Source organism: Haemorhous mexicanus, chromosome 24, assembly GCF_027477595.1.
Source record: "Haemorhous mexicanus isolate bHaeMex1 chromosome 24, bHaeMex1.pri, whole genome shotgun sequence".
Lineage (NCBI taxonomy): Eukaryota > Metazoa > Chordata > Aves > Passeriformes > Fringillidae > Haemorhous > Haemorhous mexicanus.
The window spans coordinates 5,882,413-5,899,726 of record NC_082364.1 but is presented as its reverse complement, the minus strand read 5'-3'; the positions used below and the strand labels follow the sequence as shown (position 1 = coordinate 5,899,726).

Genomic DNA, 17,314 nt, shown 5'->3' with positions numbered 1-17,314 from the left:
GGGGACACAGGGGATCCCAGTGGGGAAATTTCACCTCTCTGCCGAGCGTGGGAGAGTGAAAACAAGCACAGAGTTTTGCATGTGGCCAAGAACCACAAACCTCTGGCTGAGGTTTTACCTCAGCCCCTTCTCGAGCGTGAACAGAAATGCCACACTGGAGTCCCTGCCTCTGTGTCCTCTGAGCTCAGTGCAGGCAGCTGGGGTGCAAGAAGTCCTTGTCCAGAAGCTGTGGGAGCTGACAGCTCGGGAGGAACCATGGCTGGCCAGCTGCAGGCTGGTTGGGGGTGAACAGTCAAGGGAGAGGTGGGAAAACTCGGCTGGGAGCCCCCAGCAGCACCAAGGTGTGGGGTCCCTGCATCTGTCCCAGGAGTCCCAAGTGAGACAGTCACAACAGTCCCAAGCAAAATCACTCTTTGCTTGAAGCCTCACAGCCCCAGCTTGGGGTGAATCATGCCCAGAGAAGCAGATAGTCAGGAATGCAATTACTCAAGCGTGTTCCCTGATCTCTTTGGATCAGAGCCATGGTGATTTTTGTACTTGGCTCTCACAAAGGCAGTGTTGCCCTCCCCAGTTCTCTCCCCAGGTACTTGTGGTAGCGTGGAGCTGGCCAGGGCACCTGCTGGTGGTCAATCCAGCTTGACTATTAGCCAGAATGCATTAGCGCCTAATGGGAAAAGCCTCAGGAACACGGCCTCAATAAACGTTGACATATTTGAGGTCAATATAATCCTTAGGAAAATTTGCCCAGGTAATTAAAGCCAGACAAGGAGTTGCCTGTCCCAGAAATATTTACCAAGCTTTACCAAAGGCAATAAAATGAAGGCAGAGAGTTTTATAGCCAATCCATGCTGGGCTCCCCTGTTGTGTTTAGTGCTGCTTCCTGCTGTGCTGTCCATTTGGCTCCTCAGCAAGTGGGTGCCACAGGGGAAGCAAAGCTCCCTGGAGGAGGCTGGATCCAGAGGTTGAGGCTGGGCTGTCCAACCTCCAGGCCCGAGTTTGGGGTGCTCGTGTTCCCCAAACTGATGTGGGCAAACCCAGTTTGCCTTTGCCTGGTTTCCTGTCACAGCCCCTGTGGTACCAGCCACAGCTGGTTTTAGCAAAAGGATGTGTTCTTCTGCCTGAAGAGGAGATGAAAAGAGGATCTGAAGGCAGCAAACGAACAGAACTCAACTGACTTTCAAGCCCATGTCGTAATTTTTTTTAAAGTTTGGTGGTGTCAGCTCTGACAAACTCACTGCTTGGTTCCCTTTAGATTCCCTGCTCCCCTCTTCTCTCCCCAGTCCCTTTTCACTCTCTGGTTCCCTTTTCTCTCCCTTGTCTCCTTTTAACCCCCTGGTTCTCTTCTCTCCCCAATCTCTTTTTCTCTCCCTGGTTCCTTCTTTCATTCTCTGAGCCCCTTTTCTCTCCCCGGTCCCTTTTCTCTCCCGGGTCCTCTTTTCACTGCTCCATCCCCTTTTCTCTCCCTGCTGCTCTCACTGCCCGGCTCCTGCTCCTTCTCCCGTCGGAGCCGGGATGCCGGGAACAGGGACTCAACCCCCATGGGCTCTGCCTCTCGCTACCTTTGCGGGGAGAGGCCTCAGGTACCTGCCAGGTGCACCGGACGCTCTCCCGTTCCCATCCCCTCCCTGCCGTGGCGACGCCGGTGCCGCTCCTGCCTCGGGCACATCCCTCTGCGGGAGAGGGGGCGTGCAGCGACGCTTCCCCGCGTCGGGGCCGTTCTTAGAAAAGGGAACGCGTCTCCAGGAAAAGGGAAGCGATCCGGTTTCGCAAGCCGGCACGGGAAGGGCGGCGAAGGCCGCGGGTCCCTGCCGGGGTGGCGAGGCGAGCGCGGCCCCCGCGTTCCCATGGCGACCGCGCCCCGCCCCGCCCCGCCCGCACCAAGCATGGCCGCCGCTCCGCCCTCACGCCCCGCACTGCGCATGCGTGTCACTTTCCGACCAATCAGCGCGGGCTCCACCCCGGAGGAGGGGGCGCGGCAGGGCGCTCGGGGGGGCGGGCGGCCAATCAGAGCCGGCGAGGAGGGCGGGGCCTCGCTGGAACCGGGCGCCGCCGCCGCCGCCACCGCCCACGGCCGCCGCCGCCGCCCTGCCCGGCCCGGCCCGGCCCGGAGCGCCCTCAGCCCGGTCCCCTGCAGGGCCGCGGCCCCGGTGCCGGACGGGCCCCACGGGCCGGGTGTGGGCGCCCCCATGTCGGCGCCGCTGAAGAAGGGCCCCGGCGGGCTCATCGGGCTGATGAAGGACGCGTTCCAGCCGCACCACCACCACCTCGGGCCGCACCAGCCCGGCGCCGTGGACAAGAAGATGGTGGAGAAGTGCTGGAAGCTCATGGATAAGGTGGGGAGGGCGCTGGGGTGGGAGCGGCCGCCGGGGGCTGAGGTGGGGCGAGGTGGCTGTGGCATAGGGCTGGCCTGGGGGGCTCGGGGCTCTGGGATCAGGGGGGATCTGGGATGAGCCTGGAGCTCTGGGGCTGGCTGGGAGAGAGGGGTCTGTGGCTCGAGGGGGGATATCTGGGGGGCTCAGAGGTGTGTGGGCACAGAATGGGGTGCAGAGCTTTGGGGGAAGGATGTGGTGAGCGTGGAGTGACAGGACAAGGGGGAATGGCTTCACACTGATGGAAGGCAGGCTTAGGTGGGATATTGGGAATTAGGAATTGTGCCCTGGGAGGGTGGGCAGGCCCTGGCACAGGGTGCCCAGAGCAGCTGGGGCTGCCCCTGGATATGCCCAAGGCCAGGCTAGACAGGGCTTGGAGCAGCCTGGGATAGTGGAGGGTGTCCCTGCCAGGGACTGGGACAAGATGGGCTTTAAGGTCCTTCCAAGCCCAACCATGCTGTGATTCCATGTGGAACCTGGTGGAGAGGTGAGCCGTGGAGGAGAGGCCAGAGGCAGCATGGGAATGGGATGCCAGGGTGGGAAGGCATGAAGGGAGATCAGCAGCTCTGCAGAGAACAAGGTGGAAGAAGAGGGGACAGCTTGGAATGGAGGATTTGGAACTGCCTGAGAGGATCTGGGATGCTTCCCTGTGGCAGTGGTCACAGCCCTAAGGCTGCCAGAGCTCAGCATCTGGGCACAGGGTGGGATGGTTGTGCAAGGCCAGGAGTTGCTCTGGATGATCCTCGTGGGTCCCTTCCAAGCCTGGATATTCTGTGATATCTGTACTAATCATATACATGTGTAGAAAATGCCAATCATGTAGGGGCTGGGGTGGGCACTCGTGGTGCTGGGAAGGGGTAGGGGCTGGTGGGGAGCTGCAGGTGGTGACAGCAGCAGGACAAGGGAGAAATCTAGGATTTGCTCCTTGGAAGCAAATAGAGCCTGGTGTGTGGGTAGTGAAGCTTTGTGGCAGGCCAGGTTATTCCTTTTGGAATGAACAGGAATGTGTTGCTGCACTCAGGACAAAACCCTTTCCTTAAAACTGAGGAAAAACTGTAAAAGCCTGAATAAACTCTTTTGCAATAAGTACACGTAGTTAGAGAAAGATAAAGTATCAAGTGATGTTTAACAAGAAAAACTTGTGGCGTGGGAGCTGGAAAGGCCTTCTTCCAGCCCCACACCTTTAGGAGGGGCTCTCTGGGGTCATTAAGACTCTCCACTCCTCCTCCTCCTCCTTTCCAAATGCCAGGAAATGGCTCTTGCCGGGGGCAGGACACCAGACCTTTTGGCCTGTTGCTGTGATGGGATATTTGATTTACTGGCCTGGCTAGGTGTGCTGGTCAGTCCAGGGTTTTCAGGAATCCTGGGGGGCTGGCAGGGAATAATCAAGTGAGTGAAAGCAGGCACACAGAAATAGGCACAAAATAAAGATTAAACATTTTTGTGGAATTTTCGTTGATAATTACTATTCAGCTCTGAAATCAAGGCTAGGCTTGGCATGTTGCAGTCTGAAATGTGCAGTGCATTTCATGACAGAGTTCAGGGCCCTACAAGTAGTGTAGAGGAAGAGCATCACCCAAGTTGCCCCCAGGCCTTGGGGACTGTCACCTGGCCACCTCCTTCCCCTCTGGGAGCAGAGCAGGCAGGGATTTTGGGCATCCCTCATCCAATGGCCCCTCAGGCTTGTGCATTTTCCTTCTCTTTCCCCTGCATTGTTTATCCATGCAGTGTCTGAACCTCCTGCAGTAAGTGCTAAAAGCAGGCACAGCAAATGACTTCTTTAAAGGCATATTAAATTCTGTTCCTGCCAAGAAATCACTCTGTGTTGGCTGGCTCAACAAAAGGCAGGGTTTATAGTTGTGCCTTGCTGTGCCTGTGATGAGCTTTGATCACCTACAGAGACTGGGGCAGAGGAAAAAACCCTATTGAGAGGTGCCATTGGCTCTGTTACAGACTGAGGGCCAAGCACAAGTGCTGATGTAGGAAAGGCAGCCTGGGCTTGGAAACAGGACCCTAAATAAGTGTAACCTGTAAGAGTGCACATCTTCATCTATAGAATGTATAGACATAGATGGCAACTTGTGTTTGAGCTCATAACCTGCTCTGCTCGAAGGAAAAGACTAGCATGAAAAAAGCTGATTATTGTGGCATTTTAAAATGCAGGATGGTTTTTTGGGGGGAATTTTCACAGCTTTAGGACTTTGTAGCAGGTTGGATGTCTTTTCTCTCCACTGACAGAAAAGCCAGGGCTGCTGCTGTATTTGTCACAAGTTACATCAACCTCTTTTGACTCCAGGTTTACTCACAGGCAGCATCCAGAGGCTCTCAGGCCTGAAGTCTTGTTCAGTCTGATTTGTACAAAAGGAGAGATCTGGCTCTGAAAAGCCTTTCAGATTTCAGTTAGATTTCAGCTGTACTTATGCATGCTCAAAGAACTCATCTGAATTCAAATCTCTTTAGTGGTGTAGCAAAAACCCAGAGAAGCTGGTGGTGAGAAGTGCTAAATGAATGGAAGGTGTTGAGAATGGGGTAGATTTCTGGGCCAAGAACATGAAATTCCAGGTGCAGATAAAAAACCTGCCTGTGTGCATGTTTAATAGATGATGTTTTTGCCTCTCAGAGCTGCGTGCTGTGTCTGTGTGGGTACACTACACTCACGACCTCATTTGTTAGTCTGCATAATTAGCTGGTGTTGTCAAAGCATTCGTGCATCTCTGCTTTGGGATGTGACTGATGAATTTCCTATGCAAGTTGATTCTTGTCCAAATATTTTCCCTGTCATGCTCTCCATAAGCTGCCTGACATATTTATGTCTTTCAGATTCTTTCATTTGAAGCCCTAATTTTTTTGTCAGTACCATTCCTCCCACAGCTACACGTGGTCACACAGAGCATGGACATAAAATAGCCCTTTCCATCCCTGCTGGATGTTCCCCTTCAGCTGAATGAGGTGATATTTATGCATTTCTCTGCAGAAGAGAGATTAAATGCAGCCCCCTGGAGTTCACTGCTGTGGGTGGTATTTGAGGAATAGGTGGGTTAGTCATGAGCTGCTTGGGATGGAGCAGAGTGGAATAAATGTGGGAAAGCACGGAGGAGGAAGAGGAGCTTTGAGATAAAACTTCTCTGAAGGGTTTCCTGATACCATTCAGTTCCTAGAACTGATAGAGAGAAGTGCCACTGCAGGTCACCTTCATTGTGAGAGGAAAGGCCAAAGACAAATCTAGCAAGAGATAAGAGATGTTTGAGTAGGTTTTGTTTTGCTGTTGGCTTGCACTGGAATGAGGTGTGATCTCAGTGCAGTTAGCTGTTCAGCTGCTAAAGGAAGGAAGAAATGAGTTTTCAGAACTGCCCTGGGAGGGAAAATCTTACCTGGGAGTAGCCCCTGGATGCTTGTCAGGCCTGGGACCCTTAAATCCAGAATTAGTCAAGGTAAGCTGCAGATTGTTGAGGGGAAAGATTCAATTCCAGGCCTCGAAGATGTAGATGAGATTATTTTTCCTAGAATGAGTACATAACAGATTCTTTCCTCAAAACTCATTTGGAGAAACTGGTTTTTGACTTGCATTTGGAAAATGGAAATGGGTGAAGTCAATTTTCAGGTTCTTCCTAGGCCCACCTCTCTTCATGCTGAGCTTTATTGGTGTGCCTGAAAACCCAAAAATATCTCCCAAAATGGGAGAACACAGCATCAGCCAGACAAACTTTTGGATGATAGTTTAAAACCGTGGATTTCTTCTGTTCGTTGCCATCACACCTAAACAAAAAAATATTTTTCTGCTTTTTTGCTCAATTTCCTTCCACGTTGCTGGTCCCTGTGGAAGGCTGCTGAGGGGCAGCTGTTCCCAGGGCTGGGAACATTCCTTTGGATGTTGTCATGATGCTGCAAGTGCACACGTAGAGAAACAAGGAAAATGCCCCTGCTTTTGTTGCTGCTGTGTTATAAAAGCCCCAAGTTTGCTCTTGGGAGGAGGCAGCAGTTCTTAGTTATGCAGTTTTGTTTAACTGCTCATCTTAGCTAATTTTGGTCTGCTTGTTAAATAAAGAAGCTGATTTGATAATAAAATACCAGCAGTTTTGACCTTTCTGTTAACTGAGGTATCTACTTCTTGGGAAGCATTTTACTGGGGCTTTGAGAATGAGCAGTTTGCAGAACTCTCTGCTGCTGTGGGGGAATTGCTTTAATTGATATCAAAGTCTGAAATGCAGCAGGTCTGCTGCTCCCATAGCTGGGTATTTTCAAAGTGTAACAGCCAAATTGTTCTCTCTTTCCAGCAGGCTGAGGGAAGTGCAGGCTCTGCTTGCTTCATGTGGCTTCCTCCTCAGAGCTGACTGTGTTTGTTAGGGTTTTAAACCCACTGTATAATAAACAATTTCTGCTGAAAAGGTTTTGCTGCCCAGAGCACAGCTCAGCTGGGTCTGAGGAGCATATTTAGAACCTATTCATGCTCAAAGTGAAACTAATTTTTTTCAGGGGACAAATGTGTTGACTCAATTTGTTGATATGGTTCAGTGTACAATGTTCACAGGCTCCAAGGAAGCAGCAGCTGAGGCATCAGCATCAATTGACTAAATCAGCTGTCTGGCCATCCATCTCTTTATCTTAAGGCCTTGGCAGCCTCCTCAAAATGGAGGGAAAGTTTTGGTAGTTTGTTTTTCCCATGTATTCTTGTGGAGGCTTTTTTAGGTGTTCATTTTTTTTACCAGCAGCCTGATTTTTCTGGTTGGAGTTTTGATACACTGTGTGCCTTTCTCTTGGCTGAAATTGAACTTTTCTCAGGTCAGCTCTGGGTACAGGCACTGCTGTAAGTCAGATAAAATTGGAGGTGTCACTTCACAAGGTTGCTTTTTGCACATACCCTAAATGGCAAAGTGAAGTGCTGAAGCAGTGTTTCAGAAGGAATGACTGTTTACCATCTATATTTAAAGGAAGTAGGTATTTCAGCCTGCACTGTAGGGAACTGCTCAATTCCTCTTGAAGGTTTCACAAGGTTTTGTGGAAATGAAGTGCTGCAAAAGGCTGTTAAACTGTTCTTTTTGCTTTTTCATATCCACTTTACTTAAGTTTTGCATTCTGCACTGTTTGATATCTGTAATTCCCTCAGTGTCATGAGTTTAGACCTCATTTATATGCTGGGTGTTAAGCAGCCAGATAATATTCATTATAGGGGAGAACTTTAGGAAGGTGTCTCTACTTTTTGTGCTCAGGTTTGCTGCAAGTCACAGAATATAGAAGTGTTAGACTGCTGCTTCTTACCTTGTAAACTTGATACAAAACTGACCTCACAACTCTAATTCCAGCTCTTTCTAGAACTGAAAGTTCACTACTTAATTTTTTCAATGGCTGCTTTGCCATCAACTCTCCCTTTAATTCTCTGAGTTTAGATAATGGAAACTTTTGGCTATGGCGGATGGTGAAGTGGCTTCCTTTCCCCTCCCCTGTCACATAAATTTATTATCATGAGTTTCATCAGTCCACATGCACTTCAGCCCAGAAATTGCATTCTTTCATGGTGGCTGGGCTCAGTATCTGGAGAAAAGGAGGCTCAGGGGAGACCTGATCATTCTAAAACTCCCTGAAAGTTTTAGTGAGCTGGGGGTTGGGCTCTGCTCCCAGGCAAGCAGGGACAGGACAAGAGGAAAGGACCTCAAGCTGCACCAGGAGAGGTTCAGGTGGGGCATCAGGAGGAATTTCTGCATGGAAAGGATGGTCAGGCTTTGGATGGGCTGCCCAAGGAGGTGGTATCCAAGGAGTGCCTGGATGTGGGTGCTCTGCTTGGATTGGTGAGGTGGGGACCAGGTTGGACTCGATCTCAGAGGTCTTTTCCAGCCTCAGTGATTCTGGGATTCTGTCATTCCATCTGGACTTGCCCCACGAATGGGATTTGTTGCAGCAGATGTGTTTGCGACAGCGAGCTGCGTTTAACCCCTGGTCGTGCTCCTCTCCTGGAGTTTTCACAGAGCTGCTTTCTCCATTCCCACAGGTGGTACGTCTGTGCCAAAACCCCAAGCTGGCCCTGAAGAACAGCCCTCCCTACATCCTGGACCTGCTGCCTGACACCTACCAGCACCTGCGCACCATCCTGTCCCGCTACGAGGGCAAGATGGAGACCCTGGGCGAGAACGAGTACTTCAGGGTCTTCATGGAGAACCTGATGAAAAAAACCAAGCAGACCATCAGCCTCTTCAAGGAGGGGAAGGAAAGGATGTACGAGGAGAACTCCCAGCCTAGGTAACGGGGAGAAATGGTTTCAGGTGTTTTTTGGAGGAATTGAATGCGTTGGAAGGTTTGTGTTTAAGGTAGATCAGTTGTCAGCTCGTCTTTCATTTTGTACAAAGGCATAGCTGAGGTCAAGGGGCATCTTCATGGTGAACAGCACTTCAGAAAGGGATAGGTGGAGGTAGAAACTGCACTTGCTGAATATAAGGCTCTCTTGAGCAAAATAGTATGAGTTTAGTGAACCTGAGAAGGTGTTTCCTCATCCAGCTTGAAGAGAAGGAAAGACAAGGTGAGTTAAGAGTAGAGTGAAGCTCAGGGAAAGATGAATCTTACACATTTGTGCAAGGTCTAACAGGCAGAGATACACATTTGTAACACTAAACTAATTTCAGGTTTTTGGAGTAGATGTTGAATTAAAAAAAAAAAAAAGGTGGAAAAATGTGAAAACCACCCAGTGGCTGAACATAATTGCCCTGGGGAGAATGTGGTTAACAGCCTGGCAACAGCTTGGAATTACTGGAGGGGGGAAAAGTGTTGGCACATGTTTCTGGTTTAATATTGAACTCTGTGTAGCATATTCCATGATATTGAGCTCCAACCAAAGGCTGTGACAGTGGCTCCAGAAGGCATTGCTGGTGCTGCTTGGGTTGCTACTGCCTGTGTTGAAGAATGGATTAAGAAATGGAAGTTTCTTTCTGGAGTGCTGTTAACTGTGTGTGTGTTGTGATCTGTCATAAATCTGGAACATCTGATGAGTAAATGGTGGCTGTGTCAGTCATGAATCCAAAATCCCACCTCCAGTGCCTTGGTTTTTCAGAGAGGAGCAAAGAGAAGTAATTCCAGGGGGTTAATCATCCTAGTTGGTTTGTAATCCAACTAATTGACTGGAGGGAGCAGGGGAAATCCAGATTGATAGATGGGAATGTCAGGACTGCAGCAGAGGCTGCTGTTCTCACAGCAGGCATGGGAATCCTGGGGGAATTGCTAATTGTCCCATTTATGAATAAACAGCTTGAGCAGGGAAGGAACTGTGGGGAGACTTGTGTTAAACACAGGCATTAAAACAGCATCACTTCCTGGCCACTCTCATGGCATCTTCCTCTGCTTCTGCACAGCCCAGGAAGCAGCAGGGGCTGTTTGGTCCTCGAGGGGTAACACCAGAGAACCTTTCCTGGTGCTGGTGCTGAGCTTGGGACCATTCTCAATTCTTTAATTTGTCACAAAAAAGGACAAGAGTAGGGCAGCCAGTGCCTGTGATTTGTGTTCCAGTTCCAGAGACACCTACACAAGGAATGAGGGGTTTGGGTTTGGGGATTCTGTTAAATGCTGCACTGCCAGTGCCAGATTTTGTGGTTGTGGGAGCTCTTGGAACCCAATACTTCAGTGCTATTTGTTAAATAAATTAAATTAATTTCTGCTATAAATGCACCCATAGATATAAAATATGTATTCTAATCTAAGGTGGATAAACTGACATTTTCTCACCGTGCTCGGAACTGAAGAAAAATACTAATATTTTTAGTAAGAATTAATAAATTCAAAATTAATAATAATGATTTATTAATACATTAATAAATTCAACTGCTCCAAGTGTGGGAGAAGCTTTCTGGAAGGTGGTCAGCAGTCTGTAAAGCAAACAAACAGAACCTGAATCTGGTATTCACTGGGAATGTACTCATGGCAGTGGGTATATGTGTGTGTAAATATAAATATAAATATATAAATATAAATATAAATATATATATAGATATATATAATCTAGTTTGCTCTTGATCTCATGCAGGTTTGTGGCCATTAGTCTGCAATGTTTTGAGAACAGGACTTCAAAAGTTTAATAGAAGTGTTGTTTTGACTTTTCTGACTTTTTTGTCTCTGCTGTTCTTGAAGCGTTTTTCCTCCTCTCTTCCAGACTTTGCATTCATTTTGCTGCCTGCTGTGTATGACCTTATTTTCTCCCCCAAATGGCTCCTGGTGTCGAGCAAAAGGCACAATTTTGACATTTGCATGAGTACTGTGGAAGGTGTACTTTGCTCCTCCAGCCCAGTCATGAGAAATGACTGAAGTAGGATCAGAACTGCCCTGGTCACTCGAGCACCACCCTTCCATTCCTGTTATTTCCAACTTGCTCTCTGTGTATTTCCTCTCAGACATTTGGGAGGTCTCTGTGGCTCGGTGGTTTTGGTGTACAGTGCTTCAGACTATAAATATATCAATTAACCATGGTTGTACCTCTCCTGCCTTAAACTCACGCTGTGATTTTTGTGAGGAGAGCTCACTTGTTTTGTTAGGAGAGCTTTCAAGATGCTATTTAAATTCTGCTTCAGCTCACTTCCATGTCTGTTTAAAAATTCATGCTGCTGAGGGTGCTTTTAAAGCTCTGTGTGCATCTCCTGACTGATAGGTAGGAGCAGTAACTTCTGGCTACTGTTTAAAACTGAATTTTAGGGAATAGATCAAATGCAACTTGGTAACTTGGAGGTTTAATTGGAGATACTGTGTTGCTCCTCTGAGTTTTGATAGCTGATAGCAACATCTGCAGGCTTGGAAACAAGTAGTGTTTCTAGTTAATAATTTTGGATATTTTGTTGTCTGCTTGTAACAAGGTAAAGGCAAATGATCCAGTGATTGTTGGCTGTGTGCAGTAATTAGGAATTCTTGAGGCTGAGCTCATTTCCAGAGGTGCTGCTTCCTTTTCTTTATAGATCCAGGGGTAAACATGTGACTTCTCTATTGGGAACTCCTTGAGTTTCCTTTTTAACAACAACAAAAAGATGAAATAAACCTATTTTCCCCTGCCATGTGATGGTTGCATTGCTTGACAGTGCCGTTCTTACTCTGAACATGCTGAACCTGCCTCAGGTCTCAATTTCAGTTTCATTTAGAAGCTTGCTGGTTTTGCTGGACTATTTTTTTTTTCTGTTTCCATTGCAGGAAGCTTTTACTTCTCAGCCCTCTTGCTTGCACAGAAGAGCTGCAATTTGTCAGCTTTCCACACTACATAAATTACTTCTTGCAGCAGTGGTTTTGCAGTAGTGTAAATAGATTATACTTGACATGGCAGAAGTGAAAAATAGCTTGTTGGTCAGGAGACAGGTAGAGGAATTGTCTGGTCCTTGGAAAAGGATTAATTAGGCTGAAGAGTCCATTTTTCACCAAAAAATCAAATTTACTAATTGTGTTAAACCAGTCTATAAGGAGGGAAAATTCAGAGAGGTTATTTTCTAAATAAAATCAGAGCCCTGCAAATGTTTCCACATTAGAGCACAGCTATGGAAGCTGCAGGGTGAGTGAGGAGAAATAATTTTTCAGGATATGGACTGCATGTTTAATGATTGGCACAAGATATTTTTCTAGTTCAGCTGTGGGAAACAAACTGTTAACAAATCCAGTTTAAAAAATTAATATATCTGTAGAGAAAATGGGGTTAAGCAGAGAGTAAAGGAAACTTTTTCCATAGAGCATGGAGGTGAAAAAAAAAGCTTTGGGAAGCTGGTCCATGTTTAATTGTTCTTCTGACAACAGCTGTGGGGATGCTGGCTCAGCAGGATTTCATATTCTTCTCCAGCTCCAATGCTAAGACTCACTAATTTACACAGGAAAAAGGTACCAGTGTTTAATGTCTCCTGGAAATGACCATGCATATCTCTGAAGGGGAAGGAAGTACATGAAGAATGACTTGGAGGGGGGGAAAAAAAAGAAAAAAAACGTTGGAATTTGAAGAGGAAAAAGTTGGAAAACACTTGTGTTAAACCCTGAACCAGAAAATCCTCTGGGAGGAGGGGGGCTGGTGCTCTAATCTCATCTTTGAGCCCTCTTGCACACATTCCTGCCCAGGGAGAACGAGATAGTGCAAAATGTGGAGCTCCAAATGGTGTGTGTGAGTCCTCTTTCTGTCACTTCCTTCTAATACAGCAGCACTTTTTTTTTTTTTTTTTTTAACAAAACCCACTAGTGTGAAGTCTACATCTGCATTTAAATTAGAACATCTTAAAGAAAAGAACAAGCTCCAAAGCTGCCCACAAGAAAGGTTTCCTTGCCAGGCTCCAGCATATGAACACTAACTAACTGCTTATTACCCAAGAAGAAATTCATTATCATGTAAATGTTGTTGGAGGGGAGGAATGTGAATTATTTCTTTCTAATTTGGTTTTAAATTGCAGTTTAGGTGATAGTTTTGGAACTTAAGTAACACTTAGCATAATTGGCTTAAGCTTGCATTCATTATCATTTTCTTTCTGTCTAAAATTGGACCACCGTCTTGAAAATCAATTTGTGGACAAATGCAAGATTTCAGATGATTGCATAATAAGGAAGGAAGATTTTTATTCTTCTTTCCTCTCAGAGCCTATAAAGCTGTAGAGTTTTATGGGAGGCTGTGGACTTGCTGTTGTGGGTGGAATTACAAGCACGTCGGTTCATTTGTAGTAATTATCTTTGGAAATGTGATGGATTTCTCCACGCTGGCAGAAATCTGCTGCTGCTCCTTGGCAACTGTGCCTGTCTCTTGGGTGCTTGGCTGGGGTGTTCAGGGCTGGGATGCCACATTTGGGATTTCTGGGGTTGGATTTTAGCCCATCCCACGCCCTGCCACACCTCCCACTGTCCCAGGTTGTTCTTTGGGCACTCCCAGGGATGGCAGCTGTGCCAGGGCCTGCCCACCCTAAAATAAAGAATATTTTTCCTTAGAATAAAGATATTTTTAATATCTACTCTGACCCTGCCCCAGCTCCTTGTCAGTCCCACTTGGTATCCAGTTTTGAGATGGTGAAGATGAATTATGAAATATGGGATCTTCCTTGATTTGGGGCCAGGGCTTTTGTGCTCTGTTTTTCTCTTTAACTACTGCAAATAGCTCCTGAAATACAAATTTTTATTCCAGTGCACAGAGCACAAAATGAGGTATAATGAGAAGTGCCCTGAGCAGTATGTTTGTTGTGTAATCCCCTGATTCTGGTAAAATAAATGAATCTGTTACCTAAGTGAGAGTTTTATCCTTTACCTTGTCAGTCCTCTGAATATGTGTTGAGCTCTTTAAAGGCCATTAATAATACCAAGTGTATTCCTCTCTTTAAAGCATAATCTCTAAAATTTAAATTTTAGAAGTGGATTTTTAGCTTCTTAACAGTGGAAAAAATAATGTAACACCAACACTTGTGCCAAAAATCATAATTCCAGGTCCTTTAAAGGTCAGTTGGTTAGGTCCTTGTGGTCAGCACAGTGGTCTGATGTCCTTTCTGCTTCCCATCAGCCACAGCCATTTGCATACTGATAGGAATATATAATGGTTTGGGGTGGTTTATGTGTTTTGTGTTACCTTTTGAAGTGATGGGCAGGCTGTGCTCACAGAACTCAAGGTGTTAAAATGTATTTATGTGACCTGAAAAGTGCCAGGGTCCAGCAGAGCATAAGGAAACTGCCCTGTAATACCTAAAGCACTGAAAAAGGAGGAGCTGATGGTGAAAAATTCTATAGACCAAGCACTAAATGTAATGTGAATCCATTCTTTTAGTTACTCTGAGGAAATCCTGTGGATGTTACAGAGCCTGGCTCTCTAAGGTGCCTTCTGTTGAGCCAGCAATAGTTAAGTGGAATTTCATTCACTTCCTGTGTTGCAAGTTTTGTTGAAAGTAGTTCCGCTGTTTCTATTTTTAACCTGATCAGAGGAGCCTGAGCTGCCTCAGGGTTACAAAAGACAGCTTGGGATCACCTCGAGCACTTCCACTCACTGCTTCTGTGAACAGCAGCACACAGAAAACTCCTGGCTGGGGTGGGAGAACAGCATCAGACTGTTCTTCTTTTTGAAGCCAGGCATATCAAACTCTCTGCTGAAATCAAACTGCTCATGCCTGGTGCATCTGAAAGCCCCTGTGACATGAGAGCCTCACATCTTTGTGGTTTCTGAAAGGTGCATTTTACTTGTTGGAGTCGTTGAAAGATTGTTTGGTGGTTTGTTTTTTTTTAATTTTTTTTTTTTTTTTTTAGCTCTTCAAGTATAAAATTGTAAGATGTAGTTATAGGAAAAAACCTGTGGGTTTGTGGTTGATATTTTCATAAGTAGTGGAGCTTGCACCTTATCTTGTAGATGCTAACTGTGTCACCTAAACAGAATCTGATGGTAAGAGTGTCAGAATAAGAAATAAGGACAGTAATTACAGAGAAGTGAAGCATTTTGAGGTTGGTTTCTTGTGCTGCAGCTCATAATTCCTCTGTGTTTGCAACATGCCTTCAGCAGAATGAGCTTTACAGACACGACAGTCAAATGATGGCATGTGAGCACAATATTGTGACTAAATCAGCCTGTGCAGCTGATCCTTGCTACGTGTGAGGAACTAAATTATATTGTGTCAGCTGGGTGGCTCTGAAGGAGGTGAGAAATACTGGAAGAAAATGAAAAAATCATAGCTGGCAGTGGCAGAAATGGTTGTGCCACGTTAACATTGCCTTGAGGGGAAAAGGCATTTAGTCACAAAGCACATTAATTTAACTAATTGTGTCAACGTGGCTGAGAGACACAGCCCTGATTAAACCAAACCTTTAATGGCTTTCCAAGATGGAGCCCATACAGTGGAAGAACTTCTGTCCAGGAAATTGGGAAAGAAAAATCTGTTGAGGGTCTGGGTGGGGGAGACAACACCACCAGAACCCCCAGCTGGGGCTGGCAGTGGGGGCTGCACCTGGAAGTTTCTGCTCAGCCCCCTGAACCCCACAGAAATGTGTGGAGCAAACCCAAAGCCATCCTGGGGCAGGAAGGAAGAGCAGAAGCACAGCAGAGGGGGCTCAGGGCAGGAAGGAGGAGGGGAACGTGTCCATGGCCATGGGGTAACTGAGGGAACACTCTTGCTTCGTGCTGGTTTTGGTTCCCCAAAGTTCCGAGCCCGGTGGGTGCTGGGGGTTGGCAGAGGGGCTGAGCTGAGCAGCTCTGGAGCCGTGGCTGGCTGCTTCCAGAACCACTTCTCAGCTCCCCCCGTGTGCACAGGCACTGATCCCTCCCTGCTCCAGCTGCAGGCGTTCCTCACCATGTGGGAAACACTTGGCTACTGTACACAGTGGAAAGAATATTTACCTTTTGACATTTTCACATGTTGGTTCGTTATTTCCAACCATAAAACCGAAGGCTTTGCACGTACGGGTGAAAGCACTGGGGCTGTGAAATCCCACCTCTGCTGGGGCTGTGAGCACAGAACAGAGCCAGGCTGTGGCTCTTTGAAGCTGGCCCAGGTGTTCCTGCAGCTGCCTGCACACTCTGGGGACAGCTCTGATGTGGCCTGAGGTCCCTGGGTAACGTTTTCAGCTCTGCTTGGCTGGCAGGTGTTTAAATTCCCCAGCAGCAGAATTTAGGTGCTGCACTTAGCTCTTCCCAAACTGGGCTTGGCATTTCTTTAACTTGTAAGATATAATTTTAATTAATTCTTGTAATATTTAATTTTAACTTGTATAATTTAGTTCTTTAACTTGTCTGTGATGGAGCCCTCAGTGACAGTTTTGTGTGCATTACTGTGTTTAGGTAAAATTTAAAAAAAATGGAACATTGCTGGAGGTCTGTGGTCAAAACTGTTTGGGCATCCTCAGTCTAAGAGTCATAAATGTTTTTTGAATGTGTGCCCCTTTTTCTGAGAGTACATTCACATCTGCTTAGTTGAAGCAATAGCAATAAGGACACTCCTGATGTTACTAAAAATAAAACACAATCATCAGTAAGCTTTGACATGCCAATAAAAATATTCTTTAGAATTGCCAGTGTTTATTTGGTCTGTGTAAATTTACAAATATGTAAATTGTTAAAATAAAGGAAATATTTGTCCTTTTAGCATAGGATTGGTAACTATTTGCTGTGTGTAAAAGCCAGTAACACAAACTATTTTGCAATTTGCTGCTCTTTATGTTCACTTCCTGTGGTTTTTCCTGTTATTTACTTACAGTATGGCTGGATATTTGTAAAAAGATATGATAACCTTGAGAATTTAAAATGTTCAGCTGGTTTTGGAAACCAAGTCCTTCAACGTGTGTCTGTAAAACCATTTGTTTATCCATCCTTAAGCCTGAGGAAGTTCTTATTTCTCTCACTAACTGATGTGCTCAGCTGAGTGCAAGCACTTCCTGGAGCTCAGCTGAGGCAGAAGAGATAAACAACTGGGCCCAGGAATATTCCCTGGCTTCTTGCAGTGTTTTGTTTGAACCATGCACTTGTTCAGGGTCAGAAATCCATCAAAGTGCTTTTCTGTCATACACAGATTTCCCCACATTGTGCTGGGCAGCAATAGGAGGGTACAAAATCATTAGCAGGTTTGTTAAAGCCTCTTTTTTTATAAACTCAGTTATAAAAAGCCCATAATTTTTTGCTTGGGTTGTAGATTAAATGATTGATAACAGCCTGGTGTTGGCTTTTTCTTCTTGCACTAACACAAACTGTCCTCTTGGGTTTTTTTGCCTTTTTGTGTGAGTGAGTGCTTTCAGAATTCCACACCTCTGATTTGCAATTTTTCTAATGTTTATCAGAAAAAGGCATTGCAGGGACATGGTGGGAATCTCCATGGGAGGGATCTGGTGGGGGGATTTACAGTTAAATCATTTTCCCTGTACCACCAGCTCAGAATCTGAGCCTTCCCCTCGGAAATGCAAAGAGAAATAAACAGCTTTGAATTACTTAACATGCCAAACCCAGACTGTGGAACTGCTCAAAATACCCAGTTTGAGTGTGTGACACATCCAGAGACAGCTGGGGAATG

At 46.3% G+C, this 17,314-nt stretch overlaps 2 protein-coding genes and 1 long non-coding RNA gene across 5 annotated transcripts in view; 1 reads left to right on the top strand and 2 right to left on the bottom strand.

Moving 5' to 3' along the window:
• Window positions 1-12,950, bottom strand: part of SIK2 (salt inducible kinase 2) — a 244,066-nt gene extending 231,116 nt beyond the window's left edge. Inside the window, exon 1 of the mRNA XM_059867053.1 lies at window positions 12,944-12,950. The gene's annotated coding sequence lies outside the window, so the exon portion shown is untranslated. The remainder of the gene's footprint in view (window positions 1-12,943) is intronic.
• Window positions 698-1,844, bottom strand: LOC132338007 (uncharacterized). The gene is made up of 2 exons (XR_009489335.1): window positions 1,585-1,844; window positions 698-1,118 (listed from the first exon to the last, which is right to left on the bottom strand). It is a non-coding gene; the product is annotated as an uncharacterized LOC132338007 (long non-coding RNA).
• The window catches only part of CBL (Cbl proto-oncogene), a 36,190-nt gene continuing 20,960 nt past the window's right edge, over window positions 2,085-17,314 (top strand). For all 3 annotated transcript variants that reach the window (XM_059867055.1, XM_059867054.1, XM_059867056.1), the window contains exons 1-2: window positions 2,085-2,333; window positions 8,353-8,600. In XM_059867055.1, the coding sequence (XP_059723038.1) occupies window positions 2,187-2,333; window positions 8,353-8,600 (395 nt within the window). In that variant the 5' untranslated portion in view covers window positions 2,085-2,186. The remainder of the gene's footprint in view (window positions 2,334-8,352; window positions 8,601-17,314) is intronic.